General features: G+C 44.5%; 2 protein-coding genes across 2 annotated transcripts in view; one reads left to right on the top strand and one right to left on the bottom strand.

Moving 5' to 3' along the window:
* lrig1 (leucine-rich repeats and immunoglobulin-like domains 1) overlaps positions 1-16,610 on the top strand; it is a 32,971-nt gene extending 16,361 nt beyond the window's left edge. Inside the window, exons 4-18 of the mRNA XM_061042331.1 lie at positions 2,286-2,423; positions 2,664-2,807; positions 3,703-3,846; positions 4,387-4,530; positions 6,561-6,704; positions 8,860-8,940; positions 10,676-10,747; positions 11,198-11,269; positions 11,391-11,554; positions 11,715-12,068; positions 12,814-13,095; positions 14,567-15,001; positions 15,232-15,366; positions 15,583-15,858; positions 16,395-16,610. Of these exons, the coding sequence (XP_060898314.1) occupies positions 2,286-2,423; positions 2,664-2,807; positions 3,703-3,846; positions 4,387-4,530; positions 6,561-6,704; positions 8,860-8,940; positions 10,676-10,747; positions 11,198-11,269; positions 11,391-11,554; positions 11,715-12,068; positions 12,814-13,095; positions 14,567-15,001; positions 15,232-15,366; positions 15,583-15,858; positions 16,395-16,579 (2,770 nt within the window). The 3' untranslated portion in view covers positions 16,580-16,610. The remainder of the gene's footprint in view (positions 1-2,285; positions 2,424-2,663; positions 2,808-3,702; positions 3,847-4,386; positions 4,531-6,560; positions 6,705-8,859; positions 8,941-10,675; positions 10,748-11,197; positions 11,270-11,390; positions 11,555-11,714; positions 12,069-12,813; positions 13,096-14,566; positions 15,002-15,231; positions 15,367-15,582; positions 15,859-16,394) is intronic.
* Positions 16,611-20,242: 3,632 nt separating this feature from the next.
* Positions 20,243-26,670, bottom strand: part of slc25a26 (solute carrier family 25 member 26) — a 54,050-nt gene continuing 47,622 nt past the window's right edge. The window contains exon 10 of the mRNA XM_061042330.1: positions 20,243-20,719. Coding sequence (XP_060898313.1) covers positions 20,623-20,719 — 97 coding nt within the window. The 3' untranslated portion in view covers positions 20,243-20,622. The remainder of the gene's footprint in view (positions 20,720-26,670) is intronic.

Raw genomic sequence — 26,670 nt, 5'->3', positions numbered from 1 at the left:
CCCAAAGATGACACTGGTAACGGGAAAATGGGCATGCTAGTGAGAAAACGTCGATGCACTTTCCATACATCAAAAGAAGTGTCAAAACGAGCTAAGCTCTCCATAATCAGATGGTCAATGGGGCAGAGTAATGAGATTTGGAATTAAGTGGAATCAAGCCGACTAAGACCGCCGGACATCAAAGGGAACAAGAGTGGATCAAGCTGCTCTTTATCAGAAACCTCTCTGGCCGTATGATAATCAGTTTTTATAAACGCTACTATTGTATGTGTGGACTTCAAACACCCCGAGCGCTGGAGCTTTATCTGTCTCTCACACACAGCTGGCTCTGACTGTGGGACAGGGGGAGAGGGAGAGAGAGAGAGAGAGAGAGAGGAGAGGGAATTTGGTTTGAGTCGTGGAAGTAGAGCGGGGCGAGAGAAACCAGTGAGAGAGGTCAACCTCTCCCACCACTTTGAGACTGATCTGTTTTTCCCAGCTAAGGTCACCAGCTGTTGACCCCACCTCACCCCTTCCATCCCCCTAACCCTTTCTCCTCCCCCATTCCTTCCCTCCCTAGGCTCACCCTAGCCACTGTCTGTTGCTCTGTCCCATGTGTGGGATTTTTATTTGTGTTGTGTGTGTGTGTGTTTGCCCAGGCATGCTTTCATGGCTCATCCTTAACCATTTCTGCCACTGTTTATTCAGGTGGGCCACTGTGGTGTGACCCCCTCCTCTTCTTAGACACCAATAAATTCTGTGTGTGTGTGTGTGTGTGTGTGTGTGTGTGTGTGTGTGTGTGTGTGTGTGTGTAGGTGTGTGTGTGTAGGTGTGTGTGTGTCCATGTGCTGGCTGAAGGCTAGAAAGGAAGGAGGGACTGACCTTGTTTTGATGAGTTTGACTGAAGGAACACCTGCTCTCTCACTCTCTTTTGCACTTTACATCAAATACACACACACACACACTCAAACACACTCATACACACACACACACACACACATGACTTCAGAAGCTATCTCACAGTAACGACACTTAGCTTTATTAAGTGGGAAAATTAGTCTTTTATCGAGTTGTATTTTACTTAAATTCAAGTGCTCAATGGGTCAAGTAAATTGATCGTGAGCTAACTGTTTGAGCTTTAATGTGGTCTGTGTGTTCCTGCTTTCTTGGAGCTGTTAACATTTATCACAGAACAAATAAAGTTTATGTAATGGATCTCTTTCGTGTCTCTTCACTTTCCGTTCATTACCTTTTAAGTTTTTTTTTCTTCTTTTTTATTTTTGGACAAGTCAAATGAAAGTGACACTAAATGAAATTCCCGTCCCTAGTTAGCACCAAGGCATGTGTCAAAAGTGTCACCCAGCAAAGGCTTTCATGTATGCTCGGATAACACTGGCCATCAGACTCCTTGCACACGGACACTTCACACATACACACACAACCGCTCTGTCTGCTTTGCATGATCTATACCTAAAGTATACATTAGTCTATGTGTGTGTGTTTTTAAAGTTAGAGTAAAGCTGTAAAACATTTCTGGCAAGCCCCGTGGCCTTCCAAGTGCTGAACTCACACGTGGTTTTAGACTTGTGTGAGTTTGTGTCGTTTTGACTGCCAAATAGTGTTTCGACAGTCCGCTTCTACTCCAAATGGATGTGTCTTTTGTTTTTCTTCTTCTCTGTATGGAATAGGGTCCGATTACCCAGAAAACAATCAAGCACAGATGTCGACAAAAAGAAAAACAAAAAAACAGTCCAGTCTTCTGTTGAGCTTCTGGCTGCTGCAGGCTTACTAAGAATGACAAAACAACTTTAACAAGTAGAAGTCGGTTTTGTTTGGTATAGATAAAAACAGGTTACGTTTTCTTGACTTGTCAGTAGCTGTCACTTATTCATGCTTGATAGATTAGGACTGTGATAGCTCCCAGAACACGAACACCTTTGGGTACCGCACAAACACCTCTTCATGACATCACACAAAGAATTCTGAAATCTCCCTATCAATGGCTCCAGTTGGTCTTTCTTTTGCGTCTAAAGTTTTGTGGAGAAGCACAGGTATCCTTGGGATTGTTTTAAGAGTTGTAAAGTACACGTTGAGGAGATGAAGACCACTTTGTTCTGTGTACTCTTCCATCTTTGTGCCTGTGAATGGGTTAAAAGAGGCTCTGGGATTTGGAGTGTCCTCCTCAGTTGATGGGAAAAGGACACTGACGTTAAGCAGGGTAATATTTTCCGAGATGGTGATATGGACACTCTGAGTCGGATTGTTAACCACACCTTATGCCTTTTATGTGTTTTTGTATTTTCCAGACATCATAATAAGATCCGCAGTATAGACGGCAGACGGACCAGAGAGCTGGTCTCTGTGGAAACGCTGGACCTGAGCAATAATGACATCACTGAGCTCCGCGGGCACTGCTTTCCTTCTCCCCTCCAAATCCGAGACCTGTGAGTACAATCAACAGGCTTCTTTTTTTAATTTTTAAATGGAGGTGTTCAAATAAACAGATAAAGAAGAAATGTTTCAGGGCAGCATAATAAAACATAAAACCCATGACGTTTTATCCAAAACCAAAGCTTAATTATAAAACCATACGGACAAAGATTCATTACAGAATAAATGCATTTTACTTTAGTAAATACGTGTGACACATTTCTGACGTCAACATGTGTTGTGTTTGTGTTCAGGTACCTGAGCAACAACAAGATCAGTGTGCTGGAGCTTGGAGCTCTGGACCATCTGGGATCAACTCTACAGGTCCTGAGACTGAGCCGAAACCGCATCAGCCAGATACCTGTCAGAGCCTTCCAGCTCCCAAGACTGACCCAGCTGTGAGTACCACTGGACTTCATCAGTCAGACAACATATTTAGAGTGATGACAAGAGTGTGTTTGGATCTGTCATAGCAACAAAAACTGTTTATTTTTGACATTAGGTCGTAGCTTTGGAGAAAACACGGAGTAAAAAAGAATTTGGAGAATGTGGAGGAGTTTGTTGTGTCTGTTGATTGAGCTCTCTCTGTTATACATTGGGAACGTTATTGGTGCGAGCTACACCTCTAGGGCTGGTGAAGTCTGACTGGGTAAACATTGAAGACGCATTATTAGTGATTCACTGCCCCCTTTCAGAATCCAAAAGAGGTTTTGTTCATTGTCAACATCAAACTTCCCTCTGGTGTTACAGCGAGGTCGACCTATTTGTTGCTCAACGCCTCCATTCTGGGAGCAAAAGGACTCGCATAATGGGAGTGTCACACACTGTGGCACCGGTAGTTTCCCCAGGTGCCTTTTTGTTCAGCAAGTAACCCTGTTGACAGTGAGGATGCACATCAGACACAAAGGAACTCATGTGGGTTTAGATCTTTGCCATCCTGAGGGTTTTTAAAACCTTTACACACACCCACAGGAAGACACACACACACACACACACACACACACACACACATACACACACACACAGCAAGACACACATATGAATGGTGAGATATCCCAGTCCTCATGCAAACTGAAGAATCAATTTGATAATACTATTCTTATGCCAGGACAGCTCTGAGAAATGCATGCTAAGCATAGAATCTGTTAACTGCAAAATATCCGTGTGGCAGCTTACAGGCTACAGGATTCTTTTCTTTGTCTCTCAGTAACGGAGGCAGACGAGTGCAAACTGAAACTGCTTTTCTACCATGAACAGTTGCTACATGTACTTTTTTGTCTGTCCACTCTGCAGTGAGCTGAACAGGAACCGTATCCGTCAGGTGGAGGGTCTGACCTTTCAGGGTCTGTCCAGCCTGGAGGTCCTCAAGCTGCAAAGAAACAGCATCAGCAAACTGACAGACGGGGCCTTCTGGGACCTGGCCAAGATGAAAGTCCTGTATGTAAAAAAAAAAATGCAACAAGTTTAAAACGTGCAAATATTACTACATACTTATAATTTGCAAATATTGTTTTGTGCAATATTTTTTATATATTATTGTCACATTGTGTTACCAACATAACACTCACATCAGAATCATATACCTTGTAATAATAAACATTTGATTCACAGAATTTAAGGGCAGCACATAGTCCAGAGAGATCACAACCTCAGAAACTATTCCTATCTGCAGCAGTTGCCGTTCTATTACCGGAACACTCCACCAGCTAATCTTATTAGAATAAGATCGCTGTAGATTTCCTGGAGCTTGTCCACTTAAACAGCAATCACACCTTTCCTGCTGACCTGCACATTACTTCAGTAATAAGCTTACTATCACATTAATGTCACAAATTGCATCAAGATTTTTGAAAAGCTGCTACAAATGAAGTCATTTCTGAGCTCAAAAATCATCATGGCCACACTCCAAACAGCCTGTTGCCATGGTAACCATCCGCTCTTTCGCAATGCTTATGTTCCTCATTTTGTCTCTTGCAGTCACCTGGACTACAACAGCCTGGCAGAGGTGAACAGTGGCTCCCTGTATGGCCTGACGTCCCTTCAGCAGTTATTCCTCAGTAACAACTCTATAGCCCGCATCAATGCTGATGGATGGAAGTTCTGCCAGAAACTGAGGGAACTGTGAGTATCAGCATTTAAATGAGCCCGAGCACTCAAACTCTAGTGCCAGAGGTGCTCTTGCAAAAAGCTTTTAGGTAGACGGTGGTTGAATATCTTAGACCTGGAATGATATCTGCAGGTGGAGACAGCTGGAGTTAAAAATTAAAATAAAAAGTTTAACATAGTTTGGATGGATCCCTTTATTCAACATCTTTTTCTGTGGCTCTAAAACCTGAGACGTTTCACCAGCCCCACCCATATCATCCATCCACCTTCCTCGGGGTTAAATGACATTGTGCTTAAACACTCACTATGCTACGCTATTCTCCGTTTAAGCCTGTTATCCCATAATTAGAGCCCAGCTCAACGGCGCTCGAGCTCTTCGACAAGAGTTTTTGTACTCAGTTGTGAGGCGTGAGGGTTTGGCAAAGCAGCGTGTAATCCTCTACATGTTGTGTTGTGGTAATTACTCTGACGGATCGCCTTCACTGCCTTTGTCGAGCGATTGAGGAGTTATTATCTGATAGTCTTTCCTCTCCTGTAGACATGATTGTGGTATTGCTGCTGTTAAGTGCTTTGCTCAGCTGAGGCGTTGCTAACTGCGAGGTAGCCCCGGGTATCTGTGGCGCCTTTGTTTGTTTCTGTTAACAGTCAAAATGGATAAAAAGGTAGATGGCTTTCATTTGAGTTTGCTCTGTGTATCTCAGTGCTGTTTCCACTGTGCATGTCTAAGAATGACAGATTGCTCCCTGAAAAAAATCCCCCCAGTGCTGCATTAGCCAGTATTTACATTATTTCTTTTATTATCTAGAGTTATGATGACCCCAGTGACTGATAGAAGAGAGTGACTTGTCTTTATGAGGAGGCTGTTATTGCATTCCCACTGGACCAGGCTGAGCTGGTCATCAGGGAGAATCTCGACACACATGACTGGTCAAGCAAACCTGAGGCCTGGCAGCAGAGACAGACAGCCAGGGCCACCGAGAGGGCAATAAAATGAACAATACTGCCTTTGAGCACTGTTCAAAAATCACAATAATAACATTTATTAAAAATGTAGAATCAGAAATATCATGAGTTATTACTTATATATTATATATATAAGTATGAAACTAAACAAATGTAAATGTATGATTCAGCTGTCATAGAGTAGGTGTCACAGTCTTCCTACAGCAATGAGTCACAGCAGCCATTTTCATACTGCGCTTCTGCAACTAAGCTCAGCCGTCAGCACGTCCTTGTACATTAATATTGATTCTGCGACGGTTTTGGTGTCCCAGTCTGTGAAGTCACATTTCACCCCGCCTCCACGATATTCTTATTGGAGGCGACACGTCACAGGGAATGTAATGCAACTAACTGCAGTCTGAATTGGGCTAGTGAGTTATATGTCTGAAAAAAAACTTCTCACATGTACAGGACAAGTTCAGCAAAGAGAATGAACTGTTTTCACAAACTGTTTTCAGCAGCTTGTGGTGCCGAAAACGACAAACCGAAAGTCCCTAACAGAAGAAGCTTTTAGGCTTGATCTTCGCGTATTATTCATATAAATTAAGTGGAAAAGCATGCACTGTTACCATCGCATGGAGACTCCCTCCAGCCTCAGAAGAAAAATGACATTTGAAGCCTAGATCTGAAAATAAGTATCACTATAAAGGCTGCAGTAGTGATAGCGTATTCTCTTGGGGTTTACCACATGCTCATGTAAGCTTATAAAAGGAGGTTGTAGACATGTTAAGCTCTTAACCAAGAAACTATTTTTCCCCCCAGTCAAATGGTTAAGACCTCAGTGGAGCTCTAAGGTCTGCTAAGCTCATTCTCTGTTAACATCTTATGGGGAATAAAAAGGCACAATGGAAAAACACATCACAGAGTGGCAAATAGACACTGATTCAGCCATGAAATTTAAGTATAATGATGTCGCGAGCTGCCTCAGCATTTTGCCAACCTGTCATCTCCTTCCAGACCTCACACAGAACACCCACTCCCCTCTCTTTCTCTTCATCCCTGTCTCCCTTTCTGTAAGTCTCATGCTCTGTTTCTCTCTCCAGGAATCTGTCGTACAACAACTTGACTCGTCTGGATGAAGGCAGTCTGGCTGTGCTGGGGGATCTCCACGCTCTCCGTCTGGGACACAACTCCATCAGCCACATCACAGAGGGAGCCTTCAGAGGCCTCAAGGCTGTACGCATCCTGTAAGTACAACCCGCCCCAAACAGCCATTACCAAGCCCTAAACGACCCCCAACAGAAAAGTCATTATGGTGTTGCCCCTGCTGATGATAAGGCTAAGATGTGCCTGTGGGAGCAGTGAACACTGAGATGTTTAGTATTGGTTTTGCATCTGTGATATTTGATATTTAGGCTCAACTAGTCCCTTCATTAGACTTCAGTATGCAGCAGTTGTTTACTTTTTTAAGACAGGCTGGATCTCATTTGCAGTCATGTCTGTTTGTGAGTTTCTTTTACTTGAATAAGGAGTCTGTGCAACACGATTGTCGTGGTTTCTGTGGCAACTTTTCTCACTTTGCTTCTTTGTCTGCTTCTTTTTTTTTTTTGTCTTAAAACTGGCTCCAAACACCCTTGGATGTGAGAGCTTTCTGTGTCACTTTAGAACCTTTCCAGCCTTTGAAATAAAAGACAGAGGTCCCTTTTCTCACTGATCCACCTTTCTCAGATGGCCTCGAACAGGCTTTAAGAAATAAAGAAAAAGAAGGGAATGAAAAGGAGAAAGCCAAGGAATAAATCCAGGAGTAAGACTTGGGGGTCTTGGTTCCTACCAAGGTCCTCTTGGCTATGTCCCCTCAGGCTGTGAGAGCCAGAGAGGAGTGCTGTGCCAAAGCTCTCTGGACAAGCGCTCTCTCACAGCTGGTTGACAAGTGAAGACACAAAATGCCTGTCTCTGCTGGCTAACTGGGTGCTAGATAACTAGCTGCAGAGGAAAATGTGTGGGATAGGGAGGTTTGCTTCTGACTGCTGTATGATTTCCATATCTGTCTATAACTGTTCCCTTGTTTAAATCATCAATAGTCTTTAAACACACAGTTAATGCTGATTCCTTCCCGGTTGATATGCTCTATCTTTGTCTTGTCCCTCAATACACACACAGTATCTTTGTCTTTTTCACTCCTTCTCTTGTATCACTCCTGCGCGCACTGTATCTTTGAGGCAGGCCTAATCTAATCAGTGGAGGGGAGGACAGGCATAGGCTGAGCCCTGAAAAGGAGCCGGGGGAGTTTTAATTGGGCCTGCGCTGCTGGTCGTGCTGGCATGGGGCTGGAGCCTGCATCGGGGTGTGAAAGCTCCAAACAAGCCAGCCTGCCCTCTAATTCGGCAACGGGGGTCGTTGGCTCATCGGGCTCCCCCCCCCCCCCTCTTCTCTGTGACCGTTCTCTCTCTACAGCCCCCGACACTGGCCATGCTTTAACAAGGCAACTGCCATTCACATCCAGCCAGCCAGAAAGAGTAGGAAATTGGCAGCCCTTGTCCGGTCTAACTAAGACAGCGGCCAATGGGGTCTGAAAAGAAGCAGAGGGGGATAAGAGATGCTTGGAAAGCAACGGGAAGAGGAGGGGAGGAGGGGGCTTTTGTGGTGATGTTGGAGGGTGTGTCTGGCCATCAACCTCAAAGGTCTTTCTCAAGTTTGAAAGAAAGTCTTTTAATGGTTCAGAGGAGTCCTCTGGCTCAGTTGTTTTTCTTTTCGATGACCAAGCAGAGGGGTGGATTGGTGGCCATTTAGCCATGACTTCACCTACAGAGGTGATTCTTTAGACTTTGCAAAGAGGAATAAAGTTCATTCAACAAGTGTTTGGAAAACCCCATAAGCTCTGAAAAGCCCCTTTTCCCTTAACTCAAACTCTTTTCATTTGATCCATTTTGTCTTTGCCAAGCCATGTCGTAACCCCCCATCTAACCTCATTAAGACCACAGGCTATGGTTTTTTGCTGTGCCATACCTGTCACACTCAGACCAACCATTATGTTCTCGCCTGGCCCCCCACACTGTCATGAATTATACATGTGTTTTCCCTGCTCTCTGTTTGCCTCAGCAGACCAATGCACATGCACTCATACTCACATGCACACTCCTCCTCCATGCCTCTAAGGAAAGAATGCGCTTGGTTGGCAGAGCAGAGCGACAGAGGGGCTCTAAAGGCCAGGTGCAGAGGAGGGAGGATGATGGTGGGAGGGGGGGAGGGGGGAGTTTGGGTGAAGAGGGTAACCCATGACTTCCAGACCATCCTCTGCCAGGGCTGTGAAACGCTACAGCGCTGGCAAATGCTTTCCCTGTTCTCCTTCTTCCCTCCTCCTTCCATCTCTCTTATCCTTCTCTTTTCTCTCTCTCTCCACAGGGAGCTGGACCATAACGACATCTCGGGGACAATAGAGGACACCAACGGGGCCTTCTCTGGTTTGGACAGCCTAAACAAGCTGTGAGTGTCTCCCCTGGTTTTTTTTTTTTTTTGAACTCCCTCTGCCTCTACTTTGCTATCAACCCCTCCTTTCCATCCCTCTGTGCTGCTCTTCAAAAACAGTCGCAAAAACATGAAAGCTTTCTCCTGCCTTTGCATCAAGAAGCTTTCCCCCCAAATCCCAACTTGCCGTTCCTTGCCAGACAAGTTCAAATAGTCCAAGTTAAGGCTAAAGAGTTTGTGATATACGTCCCCTCAGGACGGCCACACTTCACTTGGTAAGGAGTTTGCAATGACTTACAGGGTCCCTCGTCCTTGCACAACACTTGATCTTGAACATGGAAGGATTTTCTTTTGCTTTTGGAAGTTCAGGCAACTTTCCCTCCAGTTCAATCTGGCTTTCATCTTATGATTTCATTGTTTCCCCCAAGCTTTATGGCCAGACTGGGCTCTTGTTACTGCTAATGGTTCTAGAAGGAGATACAGTGAATCATTTTTTATCTGTTTTTCCTGATTACTCATAGATGTTTTCATCAATCCAGATAGTTCACTGTCAAGAATTAGCAAGTTCAGAAATTACAGCGGACATGCATGCTCTGGCACTGTGGAGCAATCATCAACCTGCAGGATGAAAAGATGACTTCCAGCCAAGATGGTTCCCAGTGTGGGCACTGCTCAAAGAGAAAGACCGGGAGAAAAAGAGAGAGAAAGAGCTTTTCTTCGAGCTGGCAGGGGTTCGCTCCCCAATAGGCTTATTTCTATTTCTCCTCCGTGCCTTCGCTTCTCTCTTCCCTTCTCTCCCAGTTCTTGTTGTTTGGGGCTGAGAGAGGGTGAAATTGAGGGCTGCATTCAGTCATCAACATCAAACGCCTTGAACGCCCCGCCCTCTGACCCTACCCCTTTTGTCACAGTGCTGGTGGAAGCGGCCCGCCGCATCCCAGCGCTGGCAAAGCGAGCCATGGGAAAAAGAGATGCAGTGAAGAGAAAGCAGGGGTTGAACATCAAAGTGTCCATCACACACACACACACTGGGTTTCCTTAAAAAAAAAAAAAGCTGCTACATGAGGGGAAATTGAAGAACACAAAGAAAGCGATGAGAAGATCTTGGGATTTATTCAATTTTTTTAACTCTTTCAAAGTCTAAATTGCAAAAATGTCCTCTCATCTTCTACATGACAAGACAGCCGTTTGTTTGTGTGTATACATGTGGATGAATCTGAACACTGGGGTCCTCATTGTAAACCAGCCAGCCGTGTCTCCTCTTCCTGTGAAGCGATGGCTACAACAGGAGATCAGCGAGGGAGGGGAGGTGGCAGTGGGGAGAGAGGGAGGAAGAAGGGATTAGTACCCCAAACTAGAGTGAATCAATTCTTGGCTCAAACCAGACTCGACATACACTGATGCAAGTATGTTTTTACAAGCTCATACACACTCACAGACCCGCCCAGTTATTGTTTTTAAAAAAATTATAAATATAAGAGTGGTCTTTGATGAGCAGCACAGAGCCCAGCCGACCCCACCCACCCCCACCATCCTCCGACCCCATCCAATCTCCCTCACCCTTCCTCAGGGGCTAATCTCTGCACAGTTCAGATTTCCAATACCTCAATCCCTTCACTCTTATCAGATTCAGCCTGGCTAATTGTGCTTCTCTCTCTCTCTCTCTCTCTCTCTCTACCCCAACCTTTGCCATCCCCTTCTCACCCACTTCCTCCCTTCTTCATCTATCAACATTCTTCATGTTTGCAAATGGCAGGACTCTGTTTGGAAACAAGATCAAGTCGGTGGCCAAGAAAGCCTTCTCCGGTCTGGAGACCCTGGAACACCTGTGAGTATCCCACAATGCTTAGCTGCCACTCCTCTCAGAAAGAGAGAGAGAAAGAGTTGTGTGTGTGTGTGTGTATGGGGGGGGGGCGTATTACCAAAAGTAGCTGGCAGAGAGCAGACTGCTAGCAATTTAATAGCATCTTTGTAAAAGGAGAAGACAGCGGCTTTTGCGAGCACCCAGCTGCTTCCCTCACGTTAGCTTAGCACAATCTCAACTCTGGCCTTTATTCCTGCCTCTGCACAGGAACAAAGTCATCAAGCAATGGGATTCCTATACGCTCTTTCACAGGCCTTTGTTAAATAAGGGTGGGGAGGGACAGAATGTCTGCCATCTAGCCTCAGACATACATATATTTCACCGTGGTTTGGAGGCATATTCTCACTAATGAAGCCCTGTGTGTGGATGCAGTGGTTCACAGCTGATGTGAAAATGTGTGTTATGTCCCTACAGGAACTTGGGAGAGAATGCCATCCGCTCCATCCAGCCTGATGCCTTCAGCAAAATGAGGAACCTCAAAAGCCTGTGAGTGTTGTTAAAAACCACATAATTGATGAACACAAATCACAACCTGCAGCTGTATGTATATTCAGTTATAGACCACATCCACTTATCTCTCTCATTTTCTTCTCCTCTCCCTCCCCAGTCTAATTCAGAGCGACAGCTTCCTGTGTGACTGCCAGCTCCACTGGTTGCCCGACTGGTTGGTGACACGCAGTCTGCAGGCCGGAGTCAACGCCACCTGTGCTCACCCAGAGAGCCTGAAGGGCACCGACATCTTCCAGGCCCCACCCAGCAGCTTTGTCTGTGGTGAGTTCTGTGGATGTGCCTTATCTGTTCACAAGAGGTTCTTTGACACTTTGGCAATATCCGTTACGCGCAACTTGCTCAAAGTTGTGTGTTACTTGATTGATTGTTTGATACTTTCTTTTTTAACTGACTTTGTCTTTTCTTTTTTTCCCCCCTTCAGATGATCTTCCAAAGCCACAAATCACCGTGCAGCCAGAAACCACAGTGACAGTCCTCGGTAGCGATGTGAAGCTCACCTGTACGGCCGCCAGCAGCAGCTCCTCCCCCATGACCTTCGCTTGGCGAAAGGACCAGGAGCTGCTTCGCAATGCTGAGACCAAAAACTACGCCCATGTGCGTGCTCACCATCAGGGAGCAACATCTGACGCGCCCGGTGCAGGCGGAGGTGTGATGGAGTACACCACAATTCTGCACCTGCGGCATGTCACCTTTGCTCATGAGGGCCGTTACCAGTGTATCATCACCAACCACTTTGGCTCCACCTACTCCAGCAAGGCTCGCCTCATTGTCAATGGTAGGTTGCTTTTTTAGAGTGTATGAGTTGATATTGTAAAAAGTTTGATGTTTATTAAAATGTTAAGGGGAAGTATAAGAACATTAGAGATCCAGATTAATGTTAAGAGAACAACCCACAGGGGGGAAAAGAACTATCTCTGTTAATATGTGTGATGCAGCATCATTATCATTATTTAGTGATCATTTCATTATCACTAAATCAAATGCCTGTTTTGAACTGTCCTGTGTGACAGAGGAGCCATTGAGCTATGTGGCCATGCAGAGATTTCCTGTGCCACTTCAATAAAGTCCTCTCTCTCCTTCTCGGCCTCTTATCTCTCCATGGATGGTATTCGGAACAAATTGATGTCAGCACTAAAAGGGGCTATCTCTCCGCATTGTCACTTGCTTTACTGCAAATGGACTGCATTCATCACTAAGTTCACTTTTGATTGTTATCTTTGGGCACACGCATATAAAGTATTTCACGGTTAACTAGCATTTAGAATCATTGAAGTTCACTCCGGCAGCAGGAGGGAAATTGTGGTTAGGAGAACTTCATCAAGATTCTGATCCCAAACTTCTCCAGCAGTATCAGCTCAGAGGTTTTAAAATAGAACATTGGCTGCATGGTCACCAACCCAACTCTCCAATTTGTCATAGAAAAAGAAAAAAACGACTAAGGTTGAGGTCTGTTTCCATATGAATCAGGGAAATGCAAAAAATTCATTCATTCATGTTAACTGTGTTTCTCGTGTCCACAGTGCTCCCGTCCTTTGTGAAGACACCCAGGGACAGCACCATCAGGACTGGACACACAGCCAGGCTGGAGTGTGCCGCAGAGGGACACCCGACACCGCAGATCGCCTGGCAGAAAGACGGCGGCACAGATTTCCCCGCTGCACGCGAGCGACGAATGCACGTCATGCCCGATGACGACGTCTTCTTCATCATGGACGTCAAGCCGGAGGACATGGGCGTGTACAGCTGCACTGCCAAAAATACAGCTGGCACCGTCTCTGCCAACGCCACCCTCACAGTGCTAGGTGTGTACTCCTGTCATGTTTCCTCCGAGTAGAGTTTTCTGGTGTTCAGTGTAACACAGTGTCGATCATTCTCCCACATTCCACTTGTAAATAGCTCAGCACTCGGTTGGGAATTGGTCAGTCCGAGGTTGCAGAATGAGAGGCTTTATATTTTTCTTTTCTCTGCAGCTGTGGCCGTGCTGCAGGTCAAGGGCCAGAGGTCACAGTTGGGGGTCAAAGGGGGGATGGTGGGTGACAGAGGGGGTGCTCACAGAGGGACGTTTGTTAGGCATTCTCACCCCTCCCTTCTCCTCTCCCAGTGGGAGGGACAGTCATGGCTGCTTCACTGCAGGCCTCAGTGCTCCCAGTTTATTGGCTGTTTTACACTGTTAAATCAAACAAAACCTTCTCAGACCACAGATCATCTTTGTCCTTTGTCTTTGGACTGAGCAGAGCAGTCGAACACAGCTATTGGGGGTTTGTTTCTATTTATAGTAACGAGCCTTAAATCCCCCCCCCTTTGACACAACACTTCCTAACGTATTACTAACAGAGTGGTCGAGGCGGTTTTAGTGGCATATTTGCATGTTGTGAGACTTGTGAGAAACTTGTTAGACTTCACAGCAGTTCAAGCTGAGTGCTAATCCACTCAACAATGTAAAATATTGAAGCGAGCCACCATGCCTCCGCACTGAATCTGTGATGTTTGGGTTTAAGAGACAGAGGGGAAGGAGAGAGGAGGGGTGGCTGCAGTTGAGGGGCCCCTGTCTGGAAAAGAGTGGCAGGGGAGAGAAATGGTAGCCAAAGAAGAACTGGAATGGTGGAGTGAGAGTGTGGTGGGGGAAGGTAGGGAAGTGAGAGAGAAAAGAAATAAGAAAGAGAATGAAAGAAAAGAGGTGCAGGGGTAGAGGACAGCAGGAGATTGATGGAGGGGGAGAAAGTATTGATAGAAGAGAGAGGGGCGACTGAAGAGGGTTAAGTGAGATCTCTTAATCTGTGTATGTCCCACTGTGAGGGGAAGTGTTCAGTCAGAGAGGCCTGCCTCAAGAGGGAGAGAGACTCACACACCCACTCTGACTCAGTTCAATGTGCTCTATTCAGCAGAATGAAAAGTTGCTCTGAAAACACTGAAACATTGTTCTGAAGAGGATTCTTCCCCAACTGAAACTTGGTGTGTTCTGTAATTAAAATGTTTGAATTTGTCAGCAAGACTGATGGGAGCTCAGATTTTAAATTGTGATGGTGAGATGAGGCTTTCATCATGATATAAGTTTCAGTTGTTGGATATCAAAGTGGGATCGTCCCACTTTGAGCTCAGTGTATCCTGCTGACTCTCCAGCCAGTAATCAATACTGTGAACAAAGTGATCTGCAGCAGAAACCTGAGAGCGGAACCTAAAACTCTGTAGCTATAGAATAACAATAGTATAAGTTAGAACGCTGACCTCAGAAATCTTGTTTTCATGTGAAACTCATCACCCTCTCCTCCACAGAAACCCCCCACCTGGCCCAGGACCTGGAGGACCGCAGCGTGGTGGTCGGGGACACGGTGGCCCTGCAGTGTAAGGCCCTGGGCAGCCCGCCGCCTCGCATCACCTGGCTGCGCAATGACCAGCCTCTACGGCCTTCTGACAGACATCACTTCACCCCGGGGAACCAGCTGCTGGTCATCGGCTCCGCCTCGCTGGAGGACGCCGGGCGCTACACCTGCCTCATGTCCAACGCGCTGGGGACGGAGCGCGCTCACAGCCAGCTGGTGGTGACTCGGCGCCGCAGCACATGTGCAGCGCCGGCGGGGCCGAGCACGGTCACTATAGGGATCATTGTCATCGCCGTGGTGACAAGTATTGTGGTGACATCGCTTGTTTGGGTGTGCATCATCTACCAGACCAGGAAGAAGAGCGAGGAGTGCAGTGTCACCAACACAGGTGAGCTACTCTGTCCTGTTGTCATGGATACATATAACATTGTATAGCACTCATTTAAACCAGCGTTACAAGTTGCTTTACACAAAGATCTTAAAACATTAATAAGATTCACATTTATGATTATATATGGTCGTACACATTTGATACACATAAATACTTTGAGCACTAGTGGCACAGTATCCACAGACTGTGTAGTAATGTTTTGTGTTTGTATCTTTCCTTTCTTTCAGATGAGACGATTGTTCCACCAGATGTACCCAGCTACCTCTCCTCCCAGGGCACGCTCTCTGAGCGGCAGGATGTGTGTATCCGCGTAGAGGCAGGCATTGGACCTCAGCCTAACGGACACATCATAGACACCACAGGTACCGCTCAGTTTTTTCTAATGTTTATCCACCCCAGCAAAGTTTCTCCCACTTCCCATGAGCAAAGCTGCTGTGCTGCACAACCATGAAAGGAGTGCTGCTGTCCGTGCAGGCCTGCTCAGCATCAGAAATAATTACTGCAACACCACAGTGTTGACATACATTTGTGGATTTTCTTTCTCCCAATCATTTATATTTTTCTTCCCCTGCTTGCAGGATTTGACGGTGCTGTCGTGTGTACAGACTGCATGGAGAACAGCAGCAACTACTCCAAAGATCCCGACTACCTGCCGCATAGGTTTGGCCCTGGAGGAGGGATGGACTACCAACAGCACTCTGCACCCCCACCACACTCTTACTGCCTCCAAGGGGAGCAGCACGACTCAGAAACACTGTCAACCCCCCTCTGCAACGGGACACCCAACGGGATCCGAAAGGACTTGCATGGCTATCCAAAAAACCACAACACGTTACAACTGAGTGATAGAACAGGTGAGATGATTAGGAAGCAGAGTTTGAATACACTTTCAAAAAACCTTTTGCAGGAACTGCTCGAAGTCTCTTAACAAATGCTCACAGCTGTATCCACGGGCCTAACACTTCTTTATTTTTACAACTGTTCCTGTTTTTCTTGGAATATCATTTATATGAGGTGAAGCCATGAGAAACTAGCTGCAATATAGGAAGGCAAATTCCTTTGAATGTGATTGTTGATGGATTGGCTCCTCGCAGCATTTGACAGTGTATCATAGTTTTACGCCCAGAGCCCCTCAGGAGATCTCTCTGCAAAGACGCACTGAGTTTCCTTTGCTTCCAAAGTGCACGTCTGGGCCTGTCCTGGGATTCATCTCCTTTAGTGAGGACTAATACCAGTGGCCTCCAAATACCGATTCTCACCTCTACATGTCAACGCAGCCCTATGCATACATTCCATTGCCTCTCTATTCTAAAGCCGAATGCATATTTGTCTGCGCACATGTCACATCACTGACTTTGTTTCTTCTCCCCCTCTCCTCTTTGTCCCTCAGTGGTGGCGTGCTCTCCATCACAGGAGGACTCCTTCCACAAGCCGGTAAAGCTGGCTGCAGTGACGTGCCATGGCCACGTGGACAGTGACTGTGAGCCTGAGATCAGGCAGACTCTGCTGTCCAATGGACACACCCTCAGAGCCTCTCAAAATGAGAGCGCCCCCCTAAGGAGAGCCAGCGACTAGCAGGCACTCCATCGAGCCCCAAACTTGGACTCGCTGCAGCCAAGTGGACTTAAAAAAAAAAAAATTTGCACTGGGAAATAAACTGCTACCTCATATCGAGGCTATTGATCCTAAACCTCCTGGGTTTGAACTGAAATGGAGAACCAGGAGACAGAAAGGAGGGGGAGGGGCATCCGGAGTGTGAAGGCGGAGCTTGTGTGGGTGGCGTCCCATCTGAGCGTATCAGCTGTACATAGTTAAAAACCTTCATGTGGGAGGTGACCAATAAGAATTCTAGCTCCAGAAAATGTGACTTGCATTTGAAGCATGTAAATGTAGGGAATCTTGTACAGTGTATGTATGTGCAGGGGAAAAAGAGAAATATACCTTTGGACATTTGACTGTACATAAGAGTTTTCTTATATTATATATTATATAACTTTTACAAAAGAGTATTTGAATTTATGTGCATGAAAAAGAAAGGAGTGATGGTATTTTTATTTCTATCGAAAAAAACAGCCTTTTTCAGCTTCAACCAACCGTCAGCTGCGGTGCCTTATTGCATGATCAAAGAAAACTCAACTTGTAATAGCATATATCAAGAGACTTTACATGAGAGATTCTGGTACACTCTTTATAGCAACACTTTAATTGCACTTGAAAGTTTTGTGACAAACGCTGCCAAACATGGCCTTACAGAAACACAGTTCACACTCAATGTTTTTGAATGAAGGACGAGCTTTTATGTGAAATATTTTGGTACGTCTGATGGTACAGGCCGGGATGTTTGAGGACGACACTTTTATTTTCAGTTCATACAAAAGCCGATCATGCAGGATGCTCCTCTGTGTGAGGAGACATTCCTCTCCCACAGTAAATCCAACAGGACATGACCTTTAAGGCTCTTCTACCTGTTTTACAATACTGCAAGGTACTTTGAAGCTGCTCTGATCTTGCTGGGAGAAAATATTCTTCTCTGATTGATCTTTTATTTGTCCAAGATAGTGACTTGGCAAAATTTGCAACCACGTGTGCTAACGTAGACTAACTGCTATGATCACATGGTCTTGGTTGCATTCGTAATGACATCTACAGCATGTGAGCCCAAGGACTGGTGTTTAATTGGCCAAATTCAAAATGAGATCATTCTTCTGCTATTAAATTAAGACAGATGGAGAATCAGGGAAATGATTGTTACTGCTGTAATGTGCCTATACATCCACCATTGTGCATTCACAGGCATATGGCCAGTATTTCTGCCTCTGTCGCGTTAATCGATGCGTTTTCATCATCACTACAGTTGAACACAGTTTCAGGTAACCAAAGGTGCGGCCGCATGCTGTGAATAGTTTGGAAGCTTGTGAAATGCGCTCTAACCAAACCTGGAGGAGTAACGCAGTCAGGGCCTGAACACGCTGGCTCACAAATCAAAATTGTTGTATTGTGTAGTAGTGTATGTGTGCTCTGTTACCTGTGGCCTTATCAAGGTAAAGTGGAGGACACGCTCCTCTGGTTACACCTGATACCACCTTTAGGAGGTGATTTTTTTTTTTTTACCAGCAAGACCGATCAGAGATCCCTGTGGGACAAACGATCCTAGTGTAGCAGGTAAAAGGGACAAGAGGAAGTGAGGTTGCAGCTGAGTAATTTATTGAACCATTGTACCAATGTCAAGGCTGAAACAGTGAAGTGTCTAACATGGCATTGAAGTGTCGAATAAAATCCCATTTTGCTATTAATGCAAGTGTTTCTTATCATGTTTTATTGCCCACATAAACACGATGAAGGGATGCTTCAGTGACAACAGATTCTGAGCAGCTGACTTAGCATTTAGCGCTCCTCACACGTCACAGCCGTTATGGAGAAGTCATCAATTCGAATGGCGCATGCACAAAGACATGAAACCCAGAGACCTTGATCTTCAAAGCAGTGAAGTAGTTTGTGCATGGAATACAAACACACACACACACACACACACACAGAGCTAAAACCTTCCCAACAGGAATGCGTCCCGGCTCCCTGAAGCTCCAAAGACAGCAGGCATATTTTTTCCTTCTGCGGGCTGTTTAAAATATTTGCTATTGAGTCAGGGCGGACTGAGGGTCGGTAGCTGGCCAGAATGTACATTCCAGATGGATGTGTGTCACTGGATGATTGACATGCTCCTGGCTGTGGCCTCCACCAATCACACTCTGACCATTGTCGTACAACAGCCTAGTGATAAGCAGCATGACAAACACTCCCACCTGTGAGGCCATCCGTCTCCCTCTGCAGCCGACAGCATTTAAGAAGTCCACAGTTTTGCCTCAGGAGGGAACACACTTATTCTCAAGTCAACTGTTGATGCATTTATCATTTAAATAATCTTCCTATAATCAGACAAAGAGGAATGATTTGTTAGTTGTTTAACTATGGACTGGTTCAACATGCCAATAATGTAGGTATCTTTTAGGGCACGTCTTTTCTTTAACATGTAAACCATTAAATACATTCCTGGTGAATCCAATAATCCAGTTTTATATGCTACAATTCATTCCAACCTGTGTTGCAGCTCAGACATTAAGAGAAATGAACAGATTTGCACAGAGTCATATCATTTCCTGTGTAAGGCCAGATGCAACTCCATCTGTATATCATGTTGTATCATCCGAATAACTGATATTTAAATGGATCGATTTAGACAAACTCCCAACACAAACTTATTCCTCCCAAGTTAATTCCCCACGTGCAGTCTACAGCTGATATCCCGGAAACTTGGCAAGTGAAATGAAAACCATCTGCGAGGCTCCATACCACTCAGAGTGGGAAAATAAGATGTTCCAAATCCTTGAGTTTGTTCACTACATTTATAAAATAGATGTGACTAACCCTGTTAAAAAAAAATCTGAAATAGACTTACACAAAGTAACTAGCTCCTGTAAGTGGATTCAATGTGTACAACTCGTTCTACTTACATGTGCTGTGACACACTCAAATCTTAGGCAAATAATATATGATTTAAATCTAAAATATTCTATCTCAGAGAAGCCCTGATTGTCACATCTCTTATCATACTATTCTTACAATATGGTTGTCTATTCTCATGACTTTGTCACCTTATTAAACCTTATTTTAAGTATCTTTGTTTGATGGAGCAGTGATTAAACCTTATTTTAAGTATCTTTGTTTGATGGAGCAGTGATTTGCTTTTCCCTCAGACTGTGGCTAACTATGAAACCACTTTTCCTCGATTCGTGAAATCAACAAAACATTGTCAACTTCAGTATTTTTCAAAATAATCAACCCCCCCAATTAAGCAAACACGACTATTAATGACTACAAGGTAGCCTTTTCAAGTCACTGAATACATTTCTTGACAATAAACAAATGATCAATTCTGTTTAGTCCAAGCCAACACAACAGCTCCTGTTTAAACTAAAGCCTCGTTAATTACACACAGTGTTCATTGTTGCACACATTCTCAGTATAAAATGAAATGTCCTGCAGGTGGATGAGCTCAGATGTGCTTCAGCAGGAATGTAACAATGCTGAGATATTACCCAGCCTCTCCCCCATGGCTCTTTATTGCAGGTGGCCTGGCTAAGCGGAGGGAAAAATTATGGACGGAGCACTAAAGAGATCATGAAACACCCCTGTGGGGGCATTAAAGGAACCACAGGAATCATGAAATCTCAGTCAAAGCAATAAAAGAGACAGTGTTTAATAGCTTAACCAATTAAAAAATACACACACATAAAACTGTAAAGATGGAAAGATAGTCCTTGTGAGTCTCTGGTGATTGGGAGTGGCTTCACTTCTCCACACTGATGCTGCTGTTACAGAAGCTCCGGATCAGGATGTCAAACTCAATCAGCAGGTCACTGATGAGCAGGAATGAAGCACCCTGGGTAACCTAAGGAGAACTCTTCCTCATAGGATCAGGTGGTTGTTGCCTCTTCGGGGGCCTTGCAGCACTGAGGTGCAAGTTGAAGCCCCCCCCAGGGGACGAGGCCGAGGGTGCCACTTCGAGGGGGACATTTCCCCCTGACGTCCTTCAGGTCAAAACTCAGCACAGTCACAGAGAGCTAAAGCAGAGTGGTGCGGACCTTCTCATACGCTCCCAGGAAGATGAAACCACCCACGCTGATGAAGGTCACCCTCGGGATGCTGCCCGCAAACAGACTGCAGAAGAAGAAAAGAGAGAGCACACATTCTTTACATTTTGTATCATACACACAAAGGAACACAAAGTGGTGGCAGAATCTGCACCCCATCCATTTATTGTTGTGTTTTTGGTTTTCCAGATGTGGTCAATGTCAAAGACAAATGGGGATATCTTAAACTAAACCATGCTCACATGGTTATTGTCTTGTTTGACTGCAGTATGATAAAATCTCAATTTGATAGGATCATTCAAATATTAAATGTTAAATGGACTGGAGCTTGTTGGACGCTTTTCAAGTCTTCTGACAACTCAAAGTGATTTACACCAGATGTCCACTTCACCAATTCACACCGCGTTCACACACCGGTGACAGAGGCTGCTATGTAAAGTGTCCATCAGTATGAAATAATCCCATTCTATATGCTTTACATGAGAAAGCAATAGCGGGAACCTTCAGTGTTTAAAAATGAAGCCAATGCAGAAGTGCAGAAATGTACAGTTCATCAAGTGTCCACTTGATGCTGGCTCCAGAAAGACCCAGAAGACACATACACACCCCATATTCAAATGTCCATTTTGACAGCAGAAATAAACTAAAATTAGCAGAAAATGTACTGCATGTTTATCACAAACCTCTCACAGATCTGTGCCCAGAAAGTCTGAGCTCATTTTTCATTAGAGGCAGGGATGATGCCTCAAAGTTTGGCCCTGGTCTGAGATGGAAACCACACAGGATTTTTCCATCACATTTTTAATTAATGCAGAAATAGATACGAATTTGAGATGACTGGCTCTATTAAGATGATATAAAACACATGGTCTGAAGCGCATGGCACAAAGTGATATCGGGGGCGTGTGCCACCACCATTTTTCTTGTTGAGTGGCGCAAAATCTGCGCGCTAAGCGAGGCCAGGCACAGCGTTGTCAGCTCTCATTCCCTTTGAGAAGCAAGGTGCACCTGCAGGCTGACACTTTATCTACACGGGATCTCAGTCCTTATGTTACTTCTCTCCTTACGTTGTGCTCCTGAACAAGCAGAACACACACTGTATAAAATAAGTTAATACTCAGATTCAAATGAAATACCCTGAAGCATTCCCTTGTGACCTTATTCACAATAATTAACCTTATTAATTATTCATATCTACAGACACGTCAGCAGGATCTTATATGTATGCTAATCATCAAATAAAGGTAGTCTGTAAACAATTATTTACTTTTCTGCTGCTGGAATCCAAGGCATGATAAGTCCATCGTGGATACTGGACAGTCTTCATATCTGTTGGTTTGATTGTTGGTGTGCATTGTCTGTTCTGTCATGGAATGATACCAATGACACTGGCAGCAAAAAATGTTTAGCACCAGGAATATGACAGTAGGAAACCTTCCTAAGGGGGCCCCATCTGACCGCATCCACTCTTGTTACCCTGCTGAGCGCTGGTCAGAGGGCCCCTGACATAACTTCTGCCCAGGGCCCCTACTAACCCTAGAATCTACACTGTATGACAGGGCCCTGCAGTATAAGCTTTGTTTAACAAAATCACAGATGAACATTACTGCCATGACCCCGGCTGGTTTTATTGCTGCAGTTGCTGAGTTGTATATTTTGCTTACAATGTTTGGAATGTATTTGGTTTTGCACATGCAAACTCCTTAACTCAGATATTTATTTTCTGAGGAGCGCCTCTTCACAAAAGAATCAATTGATCAGGATCTGAATCAGATATCCCTCGACTGATCTGACAGTATCTGTGAGTGAGTTACGGCTCCTTCGTGTTAGCAGAGCCTTGTGGTGTTTTTTTTTTTTTTTTTGGTGCATAGAAGCAGGTCAGACATGAGGCCTTGTTGGTGGAACCACCTTGCAAAAAGTCAGGGGCCCATGCTCCAGCATCTGAGGCCCAACATGGAGCTGTTGACGTTGCGGGGGTCAGAGGATGTGATGAGCCATGGAACAACTCCCCTCTTTTCTCTACCCTCCCCGCTACACACAGCTGTTTTTGGGATTAGGCTTCAATTCCCCACCCTAGGGCCTCCCTGGAGCTCCACCCCCCCCCCCCCCCCCCCCCAACCCTCTTCTTTTTTTCTCTCTATGCTTGACTGATGGCCGGATGACATCCACACATGTCCCTCTGCTGTCCATCCATCCATTTCTCTCTATCTCTCTGTCCATGATGGCCCCCTCAGCTGGCTCACTTATTCGGGGATTTCTCCACCGTCTCCTTTCCTTGCTGCGTCATCCACCTCTTAGACATGTGCTCACTTTTCTCATCTTTTTACATGTCTCTCTCTCTCCTATTTCTTCCTGCCTGTCTCTCCCTTGCCGTGAATTTGCCTACCAACACCTTCTGTCTGCCAAGCCGCCCCCACACTCACATGGTCTGGCCCCAGCCGAGCCAGATGTTAACGGATGAAGAGTATTGTGTGTTTGTGGATGCGTGCCTGTGTGAGGAGAAGCGTCAGCTCACACAAAATGTCTGTCTGTATTCATCATATGCGGGAGTGTGTGTGTGTGTGTGTGTGTGTGTACTCCTGTTTTCGAGAGAAAATTTTGGAAATATAACAATTGCTTTACCATTTCTGTCAGCTGAAGAGAAGCCTCATGAACACAAGTCATCAATGGCTGTTTTATTAGTTTATACTTACCTAGTTTAGAGTAAGTTGTGATAGTGGGTTAAAAGATAGCATTTAGTAAGCTGGGAACCTCTTAAACAGCTGAGCTGCATTATGGGAAATGTAGTAGCCCTGGTCTCTGGGATATGACTCACCCTATAGGGACTAAAAGTGAACAAGAATATTCCTTCTTACTTTAGTTTTTTCTTTAAAACATTATTTATGAATTATGTACGTCACACATGATAGTTCATTCATACTGGGATTGACATTTTAAAAGGATTGGACGATATCTTTTAATGACACATTTTGGCATATTGGATTGATTTGAGCTTTTATGGATAAAAAAAAAAGAGAACTCAACTCCCAATGAGCAACATCCAGAGGATCTTCCTGAGGCAAATGTGGCAGGAGACGAGCAGTCTTTTCTAAAGTTTGGCAACGACTGTGTTGCTGATTGCCAGACTTTAGAAAAGACTGCTCGTCTCCTGCCACATTTGCCTGAAAGAGATCCTTTGGATCAAAACGTTGCCCTTAATAAAGTTGCTCATTGGGAGCTGAACAGTGTGTGGACCTTTCTCTCTTTTCTGCGGTTCATATTTTTTTTCGTCCTGCACCTGAATGTATTTTGCTTGGATGTGTGCACACTAGTCTTTTTTCAGCTTTCATGGAGTAAGCCGATGAGATCATAGTTGTAATCTTTGAAAAGTCACGGCATCATCACATTGTGAAATCAAGGTAGGGGTTTAGATTGCGCCAAAAAAAAGCAAGTAACTTAACCTTGAGGGTAGGAAACTTCTGTTTTCAAGGTCGAGAACTTTCACCCTAAACATCTAGGCCCAATCTCATCAGCTACACACCCACATCAGCTTTATCCAGTCTCTCACTGCAACTCATGACCACATCCAAGGTGCGTCAGCTTTCTGTGGCTTCAATCCAACAGATACCTGCATAACAGTGAAGCTAAGGATCCACTGAAGATGAAACATCTCAACTAAGCCACAAATCTGCTTTTCGCTGTGTAGCGAAAGCCAATCAGCATTCACATTCTCTGACTACATGAGAAGCATCAGAAATGATGATCGACCAGACCTCCATTTAACACAAAAGCATTTAAAATAAAAAACATAAACATAAAAGTTGTTTTCTTCTCCCCTTGATGACAGAATCTGAATCTTTACTGCTGACTTTTTACCAATCTACATCATGATGCTTTTATTTTTGTTTGATTCCTGTTAATTGGGGGGTTAAATCAGTTTCTTTTTCAGGCTCATACCCCTGAAGTGATCCAGAGGGAAGGAACTGTGTAACTTATATTCTACTGCTGACCTGAGACTCAACAGATGAACGGACGCTGCTCTACTGAGGGATGTTCTGGACCAAAGAAAACTGCATTTACTTTGCAGACATGAATGGCGGATGGTACAAAAAGTTAGCCAGGAAGCAGTTTAACCCTTTCTGCTCACTTCACCCGAACTACTGTGGACAACACATCCGTTCCAGGGGGCATATATCATCTATCAAACGACTATAGATGATTCCTGATGAGAATGTGTTTGTTCAAAAATGAACCTGGTGTAAATTCTTCAAATACACATGAAGATGTGAGTCAGCATACGATGATAGAGAGCTGCACTGAGCTTACTGCTGATCAACTCTAATGACAGAAAGAGAGAAACAAAGCAGCTGGACGTCTAAACAACAAGACAGTGGACAAACAGTCCAAGCATTTCTCCCTTTTTGGATTCATGCTGTCAGACTGATAATCAGTAGTGTAAGGAATGATCTAATCTTAAACTCAGTGCTCTTGTTTTGTCTCAGCTCCTGACTGCAGTTTCATTTTCTGTCTGGGATCAGGCCCACCTGTGGACTGTGAGACGTCAGAGTCAGAGCTCAAACATTCCCCTCTGCTCCCCAAGGTGCTTCGACTCACTCTGACATCACAGCCTCGCCGACCACTGAGAGCAGTCATCCCTCTATTGTCGGCCAATCCACTCTCCGGGGGGGGATTGGGACTAAATATAGTTTCAACGCATGGCAGGAGGGAACAGAGGAATAGTGGTGAACTCGGTGAGAATGAAAATGTCTTGGCTGAAGTTGAGACAAAAGCGTCAGTCTTGAAGAAGAGAAGGGTGGAAACCTTCAGATGTTCGTGGGATCATATTTCTGGCGCTGATGAAGGAGCAGGAACAATGTGAGGCTGTGTTGAAAGTTGGTTTTGCAACTTTTTCACAGGATAAACTTAGAAGAGGGTTTAAACCTTAAACTTTACAGAAGCAGATATGGTTAAGTCGTTATCATTCTTTTAATAAGAGGTGTACACAAATTTCTGTAAAGTAAAACTAAATGATTACAAAAAAAATGATGTTAAAACATTTGCCATAAAAACATAAAACCCAAATGTGTGCCACACACAGTGAACCTCAGACAGTTTCAATATTCTCCTGTTCAAAGAACATTTATATTTTTTTAAACGACAGTGCACAGACTAATTTCTTTTTCTCAAATTAAATAATTTAAAAAGTCCTTCAACGCCTTTTTTTTTTTTTTTTTACAACTATGATCATTCACGCTGCGATTTACAAAAAGGTGAGAGATATTGGTGTGTACTTAGAAACAGAATAACTCTCTGTTTGGTTTTGGGGGGGGATTTCTAAAACTAAGAACAATATACAACATCTGAAGTCTTGTAAGTGTGCAGTAGCAGATCCATGTAACAGATGTGCAGTATTCATTTTCATTTTGTATGAAACGGTTGCCTTATATGGTGGTGTGTTGCAGAATTAAACAACATAATGTGCCATGTTTTTTAAAGTCCATGTAGATATTTTTGAGCGTTATACTATTGTTTAATGAAATGGTTTGTCTGAGGTTTCTACTTGCACCAATGAGAATGAAACGTTTTTATTTCCTTGGGCAGATTTACTGAATCTTTTTTTAAAAAATGACTGAGTAGAAAACTGCATATAAGCAGCAGGTTAGTGTCTTTTTCATCCCTCACTAAGATCAACTAAAGTGCGGTTTAGGATTTGAATAAATGGCTCAAACTGCTGAACTTTATTTCTTCGGTTTACAACAAAGACCCTTGATTTAATCAAAGCACATTTCAGGTTAACCACAAACTTCCAGTTTTGTTGTGTGTATGTGGCACCAACATGTCCGTTGTTTACTTTTCTTCCACTTTGCTTTTAACAAGGCTCAGAGCAGACACAGCCTGGGGGACATGTTGCTTGTTAGTCTTTGTTTTGACACGATTCCTGCTGCAGTTTGGTTGTTTTGTAGGTTACTGAGGGAGGCCACTGTGAGCTCCTTTGCTCCCTGCTAACCCGGGGTCTCTGGGGCACGGCACACACATGGA

Source organism: Labrus mixtus, chromosome 7 (genome assembly GCF_963584025.1).
Source record: "Labrus mixtus chromosome 7, fLabMix1.1, whole genome shotgun sequence".
NCBI lineage: Eukaryota > Metazoa > Chordata > Actinopteri > Labriformes > Labridae > Labrus > Labrus mixtus.
This window is presented reverse-complemented; position numbering and strand designations above follow the sequence as displayed.